This window comes from Octopus bimaculoides, chromosome 9 (assembly GCF_001194135.2).
Source record: "Octopus bimaculoides isolate UCB-OBI-ISO-001 chromosome 9, ASM119413v2, whole genome shotgun sequence".
NCBI classification, from domain to species: domain Eukaryota; kingdom Metazoa; phylum Mollusca; class Cephalopoda; order Octopoda; family Octopodidae; genus Octopus; species Octopus bimaculoides.
The window spans coordinates 85,806,534-85,816,183 of record NC_068989.1 but is presented as its reverse complement, the minus strand read 5'-3'; the positions used below and the strand labels follow the sequence as shown (position 1 = coordinate 85,816,183).

General features: G+C 37.9%; 1 protein-coding gene across 1 annotated transcript; it reads left to right on the top strand.

Moving 5' to 3' along the window:
* The first annotated feature begins 66 nt into the window (after positions 1 to 66).
* On the top strand, positions 67 to 9,626 carry LOC106869682 (zinc finger protein 260). Its single transcript, XM_014915514.2, has 2 exons — positions 67 to 947; positions 5,436 to 9,626. The coding sequence occupies exon 2, from the start codon at positions 5,648 to 5,650 to the stop codon at positions 7,805 to 7,807; it is 2,160 nt and encodes a 719-aa protein (XP_014771000.1). The 5' UTR covers positions 67 to 947; positions 5,436 to 5,647; the 3' UTR covers positions 7,808 to 9,626.
* Positions 9,627 to 9,650: the final 24 nt, after the last annotated feature.

Below are 9,650 nucleotides of genomic sequence, written 5' to 3'. Positions count from 1 at the left end.
CTCTCTCTCTCTCTCTCTCTCACGCACGCGCGCACTTTCTCAAGGACTAAACATTCGCAGGATGCCTCGGATACAGTAATCCAGTGTGTAAAAAAAAAATGGACAGTTTGAGTTCAAACTGTAGCCTCTATATGCTACAGATGATATATTTACCATCTATAAACAATAAATCAAGCTGTACAGATTAAGGTCAGGTTGTATCTCTATCGAGATTTGGTCAGGATTAACTTCAGACATGCTTATGACTCATTGCCTGTTGTATAGAACTATGCTTCTAGCTCGTGTTAACTGACCGGATCGCTGCTTGATTCCATCGTCAATATCCTTCTCATGCAAGCTTCACTAACCCCGCCATCTCCTTTATTCCCTATATTTCGCGTCGGGCTACAAATCTTTATATTCAAAACCTGTTACAATTGTTGTTCGTAGTGATGATGATGCGGCCGACCTACTTTAATAATTCTTACAAAGTTGTTTCCGATTTCTTGTTCAAGATTCAGCATGGCAGAAACAAAGGCTGGGGTGGGGATAAATCTGACCTTACACCCCTTTCCTGGTAAGAGAAACCACCGAGGGTCTCGTTCTTAGGACGATCTCATTATATATTTACAAACATGCTTCTGTATATACATATATATATGAAAGGGATGACTGTTGTGAGAGGGGAGGTAATTATTAAACATTAGTATGCAACATAAAACTGATATCTGTATACGGTTAATATGTGACCCTAGTTAACTCCCCTGATTAGCTTTCTTCTGTTTACTGAAGTTAGAAACATCCCAGACATTATATCCTTATATTATCTGAGATCCCAGGGGAACTTCATTCAAATTAGAAATGTAGAAAATTACTTTATATTCTTATACATCGGCTAAATTAAGATAAAAACTGCTTCATCTATTCACACCTATCTGCTGGTTTCAATTGCCATTCATGTTCTTTCTGTAAGTATTTCGTTGTTTTATTTACATTTTTGTTGACATATTTGCTGTTCTGACATGAAACCCGGTGTCTGCCTTTTGTTCAAATGCCAATTTATTACTCTTCTTTGCGCATCTGCCGCAGCATCACAGATATTCTGTAGAGTTCTCATGTAAATGTTAAAAATACCGAAGGTTTTCTTTTTTACATGGGTTTGGCTCACAATTACAAAGACAAAGGAACGCTTTCATGAAGAAAACGGCTTATCGTTCAGATTAAAGAGGATTATAGTCGTCACAGACAGTTACTTCCCCTCCATAACATGGCGGCTGCTTTGAAAATGATTGTTTGAAGTATGTATATATATATATCTATATATATGTATATACGTGTGTGTATACACACACACACACATGCATATACACCCCTAAAATAGAACTAATCCTTGTTACAGCTGTAAAGCTTATATGACGAGAAGAAGACGAAGTAAATTGCAAGCAGCTGATATTTAATGTTTTGTAAGGAAGTCTGTTGTGTAAAATATGGGGATTGGGTGTAAATACGAAAGGTTTATGTCTCTGATGTAAAAGGCTTACGGATATTAAGATGACGGAGGGATAACGTAACGTTGTTGTGGTGTACTTGTACGAAAAGATCCGCTTTAAACAGATGTAGCTCGAAACATCCAACTGATGTTGGACATGGCCTTCTGCTAAAATTTCATTCACATCTAGAATGCTTTGAAGGAATATTGTCTCACTACTTGACTGGTACTTTATTCTATCGACCCCGGAATATTGAAAGTAAAAGTTGACTCCGGCGAGATTTAAACTTAGAACGTGAAGGGCCGTGTTGGATTGACAGAATCGTTGAGTATCAAATAAACTGACATGTATTATTTAGTTATGGCCCTTTACCCTCTCAGTTTAAATCTCGCCGAAGTTTACATCTTGGCGTCTGTAAAATACATAGTAGTGAGGTTGATTTAATACTCTGAAGCATCCTAGTTGTGAATGTAGCATTAAGTAGTATTGTGAATGTGGTATTAAGTCCTTCGATGATTTTAAAACCACAGCTGGTCCTTTGCATTTGGTTTGGTCTACTCTGTTGCAAGCATTCGGGCCAGGTCTTTGGCTTGAGAATAACTATCTGCCTTCCAGTTGCACCGACTCTGGAAAGGATTATAGGCACAGTGCCCTGTCGCCTGTGTTTTAAACATATAAAAGAATATATAATAAGCTATACTATTAAAGGTGATGGTCACATTTGGACTGCCTTTGACGATAGCTCAGTTAGAGTTGACCTGGGATGAAACAACAATAACTATAGATATTATGTAGAGAGTATATTTCTATTTCGACTGGTAGTATGGGTGGGGGAAATCGGTTTCTTCTATTTTATTTGTAAAACAAAATAAAATGTAATCAGCAGAACTTGTCTTTACCATCTTCACATCATGTTTGTCTATGCCACCCCCGCCCCTCACTAATGTCAGCATTGAATTGAAGGAAAGTTGTCAAATTAGTCTGAAAAGAGTAAAAGTAACAAATGCCAAACTGATTTTGTCAAATTGTAAAGGATTAAGGATATCCTTTACTTGTTTCAGTCATTAGACTGTGGCCATGTTGGGGCACCGCCTTGAAGAAATTTTAGTAGAATGAATCAACCCCATTACTTTTTTTTTTTTTAAGCCTCAATCTCATTTGCCAAACCGTTAAGTTACAGGAGTGTAAACACACCAACACCAGTTGTCAAGTGGTGGCAGGGGACAAACAATGACCCACACATACATACCGCGTTAGATAATCATTCAAGCGAGGTCGTTGCCAGTGCTGCTGGACTGGCTCCCTTGCAGGTGGTACGTAAAAAACACCTTTTTGAGCGTGGCCGTTGCCAGTATCGTGTGACTGACCCTCGTGCTGGTGGCACATAAAAGCACCCACTACACCCTTAGAGTGGTTGGCATTAGGAAGGGCATCCAGCTGTAGAAACTCTGCCAGATCAAATTGGAGCCTTGTGCAGCCTTCTGACTTGCCAGTCCTCAGTCAAATCGTCCAACCCATGCTAGCATGGAAAGTGGACGTTAAACGATGATGATGATATATATATATGTGTATATATATATATATATATATATATATATATATATATATATATATATATATATATATATATATATACTTATATATATATACAATACAGGATGCTGTGAATATGTTGTCGCCAGAGGTTAGGGGTGATGTGGTCACAGAAATTGTCTGATAGCCATGACTGGGTTCTCCTGCCTGTGTGACATGGTGCAGAGTCCTGTTGTCAGACAAAGGGTGTTCTGGCAGCCACCCTCCTCCAGGCACTTTATGCAGGTCTCTGTGTTGAGTCTGAGGCTGTGTGGGAAGATGAATGGAGGTGTAACATCGCCATAACTAGTGATCACTCCAAACATGTTGACTGGATGTTTGATTTTTATCACTCTAAGTACATATTTTGCGGACACGGCAAGCCAACGGTTGTTCTGTGTGTCCACCACTGTATTGGAGCTTCCGGCACGAATGCCAAGCAGTACAGCATGTCGTTTCCAAATTTCTGGCAGAGTGAATTGCATCATGGTGCTGTTTTTCTCCCAGATGGTGCCCAACTGACACTACTATACCATGTAGTCTACAAAATCAAAAGCAAACAATGCACATGTGTGAAATTAAAAATATGAAATGGCAACAATTTACCCATTGCACCCCGTATGTTTGTGTGTGTGTGTGTGTGTGTGTATATATATATATATATATATATATATGCACACACACACACAACAAGTTTCTTACAGTTTCTGTGTACCAAATCCACTCACAAAGCTTTGGTTGCCTTAAGTACCACACAGTGGGATTTAACCCGGAACTGTGTGGTTGGAATCAAACTTCTTACTACACAGCCATGCCTGTGCATTTAACCAGCCCCAGAGGCATTGAGATAATGGGGGAATTTCGATATGGTTGGTTGACTTCAGATTATACTACATCATCTTATAAAAGAAAGTTGCATTGGATGATGTAGTCCTAGATACATGCTGAAGGAAAAAATGGAAACTCATGGCTAGAAGAACTCTGATTATTATTATTATTTTATTGTGGCCAGGTTCCAACCCAGGCTGCAGCAACAAAGTCCACCCACTACACTTCTCAGTCCACTATCACTGTCTCAAGGTCCCGGATACTTTCCAGGCCACTGTCTGCAATCAAGATGTTGATGTGTGATGACATTTTCCCCTTTTTACATCACCATAAAGTGGGTTCCACAACCCTAATTTGGATCTTCCAGTTCAGATTGGAGCCAGATGATTGCAGCCATCTTTGCCTGATCTTCTCGCTAACTTTTGGTAGGTCACCATAAAGGCATTCATTTGTCATATGTTGCTGCCATTTCACATTTAGGGCCATTTGTAGCATCCATTTAGTCCGTTTGATAATTTCTTTGTGAGTGTCAATAATTGGTCATAGGTCTGTTTGATCATACAATCCACCAATTCCTACTATAAACATTTGTGTAATTTTATCTCAAGGCAATGGTTGACACAACTCATTTCGTACGTATGGACAAATTATCTCTGTGTGGGGTGAGTTTCTTTAAAGTAGAGCTTGAAATCAAATTTCCCAAATCACACGTGAATATATAACATGGTGCAGATATGGTAGCCTGGTTAAGAAATTCACAATCATGTCCTTCTAGGTTCAATACCACTGTAGCACTTCAAAGATTGTAGTCAGACATAGCCTTGATTGTGAAATTTGGTAGACGTTAAAACAATGGTGTCTTGCTGGATGTGCGTGTAATGGAGCAGATGTCAGAATTCTGCAGAAAAACATAGTGGTATTTGGTTCCGTCTCAGTACCTTCCCTTTACACCTGCCTTGCTTTATCTTTCTTCCTCAAGAATAAGATAAAATGAAACCAGATAAATTTCTGGAGTCCATATAATCAATTAAAATGTTTGAATGCAGTGCTCCAGCATGGTCACAGTCCAATAACTGAAACTAGTTAAAGAATAAAAGACTTCAAAATAATATTACATGCATAATATATAATAAATTAATTATGCTAACAGATCTACTTCTAAGGAACCTATCTGTTCACATATTGTAATGAAAAAGCATGCTGAATAGGTGACCTGCTTGATATGTGTTGGTGTACACACTTTTCTCGAAATTTGTACAGCTATATTATTGTGTACTGATTGTACAATATAATTGCTGATTATATTACAAGTACTAATATGTAATTAATAAATCACATGTTTGTGTAATATATTAATGCATGTGTTTCTTATTCAAGACAGCGTGGTGTGTTTTGAGGAAATCTTGGCTGTTATTTGTTGCAGGTTGAGCAACCATATTAGAAGCTCCATTGTTTACTGGTAGTAGTGTTGTTAATGAGGATTTTTATGATGTTATTTTTGTTGTAAATACCAATGTTATAAAATTTCATTTGCGGTGACACATTTTATTTCTTTTTTTATTGTAGTAATTGCCAAGGGAAACTGGTTTGTTGTCTGAATGTCTCAGACGTACAGAATTATTGACTTTTGAGAAAGTAAATTGCTATAGCAAGACCGTTTGTCTCCCTCTGCATCCTCCAGCACTATGTTACCTGTTAAGTACATGGCATTTATTGTCTGACTCCTGCCCTTATATTGACTGTCTTTATTGCAACAAGAACATTTTCACATTGCAACGATGGAGTACAGTGGGGACAGTCAAGATGAGGGTCTGTTGGATGTGAAACCATTCCATCAGGATGAGGCATTTTCTGAGAATAACACCAGACAGACACATTCAGATGTGAAACCATTCAACTGTGACACAGAAAGTCAGTCTGTTTCTCACAATAGCCAGTTGTCTACTGGAAAAGAAATTCACTCAGAAGAGGAAGAGTCCAACCATGAAAGTTTGGGTGAGTATAAAGAAGTCCAGTTGACCATGAGCAACAAAGAGAGTCAGTCAAAGGAAAGTACCAACCATTGCGAGTTATGTGGGAAAACATTTTCTCTTAAAAGTGATATCACTCAACATAAATGTCTAAATACAAAAGTGAAGATTCATCAGTGTAAAGTTTGCGAGAAAACTTTCTCTCATCGTAGTGCTTTATCCATTCACAGACGGATTCACACTGGGGAGAGACCCTTTGTCTGTGAGTTTTGTGGTAAAGCATTCTCTCAGAGTGCTCATTTGACTAAGCACCTCCGTGTCCATGCAGCAGAGAGACCTTATACCTGTGACATTTGCAATGAATCTTTTTCACTAAATTCTGATCTGTCTCTGCACAAAGCAAGCCACACTGAAGAGAAACCATTTCACTGTGAAATGTGCGATAAGTCTTTCTCTCTAAAACGGTCTTATCTCCGCCATAAGCATAATCATGATAAAGAGAAGGAATTCACTTGTGACATTTGTAACAAGACATTTGCCTGGAGCAGCCAACTGGCTGCTCACAAACGCATACACACTGGTGAGCGACCTTACAATTGTGACGTGTGTGGCAAAACATTCTCTCATAGCAGTTCATTAGCCACCCACCAGATGATTCATACTGGAGTCAAACCATATGCCTGTGACATTTGTGGTAAGAAATTCTCAAAAAATACATATTTATCTCGTCACAGTCGAATTCACACGGGTGAGAAACCTTACAACTGTGACATTTGTGGCAAAACCTTTTCACAAAACGGGTCCCTAACAACCCACAAATTAACACACACTGGCGAGAAACCATTTCGTTGCGAAATTTGTGGCAAAGGGTTCTTTCGAAACAGCTATTTATCTACACACGTGCGTACACACACAGGAGAGAAACCGTACCACTGTGACATCTGTGGCAAAGCATTCTCCCGAAAGGGTGGTTTATCTACCCACCAAGTGACTCACTCTTCAGAGAAGCCATACGTCTGTGAGTTTTGTGGTAATGCTTTCTCAAACATTTACAATTTGATTAGACACAAACTGACCCATACTGGTATAAAGCCTTATCGTTGTGAGATCTGTGGCAAAGGTTTCTATCGAAATAATCATTTATCTATTCATGTACGCATCCATACCGGGGAGCGGCCCTACGCTTGTGAAATCTGTGGTAAAACATTCTCAGACAAAAGTTCATTTCGGGGCCACAAACTAACACATTCTACTGAAAAACCATTCTCCTGTGATGTATGTGGCAAAGCTTTTTCTCAAAATCGTGTTCTAATTTGCCATAAACGTATTCACACAGGGGAGAAGCCTTACCATTGCGATATATGTGGGAAAACGTTTGCCCAAAACAGTATGTTGAAGTGTCATAGGCGGACCCACACAGGTGAGAAAGCATTTGAATGTGATTTTTGTGGTAGGAAATTTGCACAGAGAAATGCATTAGTTTATCATAAACGTATGCATACTGGTGAGAAACCATACCATTGTGACATTTGCGGTAAAAGTTTTGCACGAAGTGGTGCTTTGACTACTCATCAAATTACTCACAGTGGAGTTAAGCCATATGTGTGTGACCTTTGTGGCAAAGCATTTGCACGTTATGACACCTTAGCTCGGCACATACTGACTCACACAGAGAGAGCACCATATTACTGCGACGTCTGTGGTAAGTCCTTTACCCAGAATAGCAATTTATCTCGCCACAAACAGACTCACACAAAGAACCAGTCATTAGCTAATCAGCCAGCAGCTCACCAGCAAGTAACTAACCAGCCAGTTGATGACCAACTTGTCGGGGACCAGCTGTTGGATAACCAGTCACCAGCTAACCAGCCATCGGTTGATCAAGCATTAACTAACCAGCGGTCAGATAACCGAGCATTAACTACTGTAAAGATTGAGACGAATAATAGTGAGGAAACTGTACAGTAATCACGGATGTTGTTTGAGGAAATACTGGTGATATTGGTGGTAAACCATCCTATTGGAGTCCTGTTGGAACAATTTACCATTTCATGTTCTGTGAAAGTTTTACTAAGCTGTTGTTAATGCAATCTTCCCAAGCTACAACCTAGTTCACTGACAAAGGAAGAATATTATTTGGAAATATGCATTTCCATGGAATCGATCTTTTGATGAAGATTTAGATCTACTTTTTAATTTATTGATATAACAGGAGAAATCCTCTGCCAATGAAAATTGTAGTGAAGTTCTCAAGAATTTTACAAATTTTACAATGAAGAGTGACCAAACCAAAGTAAAATTTTTGGTAAAATAAATTTATTGATATATGTTCATAAAATTGTCTGAAAAAAAGTTAATATGCTATTAGCCACAAATTGACTGATATATTTATTAGAAAGTGAACAAATGTTGAAGTCTTTATCTAAAAAAAAATATACCTTATTTAATTCACATAGCTGTGGAATTATAATTGGAAAAGTTACAGAAATTGAATGACAGTTTTCTTATGAATGTTAACCTGCCAAGTCATAAGGTTTATGGCCCTGTAGGGTGACTCAGTAAGATACCAATTTCAAACTAGTGGCCCAGATTTTCACTTATTGATTCTGTGTCACATTCTAGGATCCAAGATCACTTGGTACCACCACCACCACCACTACTACTACTACTACCTCTAATAATGAACAATGCACAGTAAATTCAGATAAGACCATATTGCTAGGTCTGATTTGGCTTTCTCTCTCTCTTATAGACATAAAGTTGCTTTATTTAACCTATAATCAAAGACATTCTTGCCATGACCAACTTGTCTCTGCAAACCTAGTTTACATCAGAGGTGTGAATACATTGTGATATGGCATTCATCTGTTTTTTAAAAAATGGTAAAGGTGGGATTTGAAAAAGATTTGGCTGCTATTAAAGTCAGATGATCATGTAGGGGATCCTTCAGTAGTTTTTGGATTGTGATAGTCATTTCCGTAAATAGTCAAAGACAAGGAGACCTGTTTCTTTACCATCTCTGTGTCTTCCGCTTCCTTCCCTTGACTGCTACAGTCTGCTTGAAGGAAGCTGTTGTTGTGATTCTATGGAAGTGGCATTTGTGTTGTTATGCAAGTAGTGTTTGTACCTTGCTTTGGAGGTGTTTTTTTAAATTTTCTACTGTTAATGATATTCTGTTGTTGGCCTACAGCTTGCCTCATTATATTTGATAGTCAATGAGATATTAACAAATGTTTGCATGTTACTGTTGAAACTATCACCAGAAGATGAATTACATTAACATAGCTTCACTAAAACTTGAGAGGAGATTTCAATGCCAAATGAACCCCTTGTAATGAATCTCATATATTGTTTGATGAATATAGGTATAAGTCTGTAGTGTAAAAGTTTATTAATGAATTTGGATATATTGCTTAGTAAATAAAGTGCAAGTTAGCATAGTGGTTTTCAAACTGAAATTTGTCTATCCTGTCAAGTCTGTAAAGCATCTTAATTTTATAAAACATGGCTACTTGTCTGTCTTCTGTCTTGTTTTCAATCTTCACAGTCCCTGATTTATGAGAAACACTGACTTAGTGGCAGACAGTTTAGTAACCAATCTGACATGGTGTAATAAATAAAATGCAAGTGTGAGTTAATGGTGGACAGTTTAGTGATAAGTTGGTTGTTTGTGATTTATTGAGGAATTGGTCAGAAAGTGGAAGCTTAGTTTTGTCTTCTGTAGTTCTGAAAGTTTTTCTCAGGTTTGTATGCACTAATTTCCATTCATTTATATATATATATATATATATATATATATATATATATATAT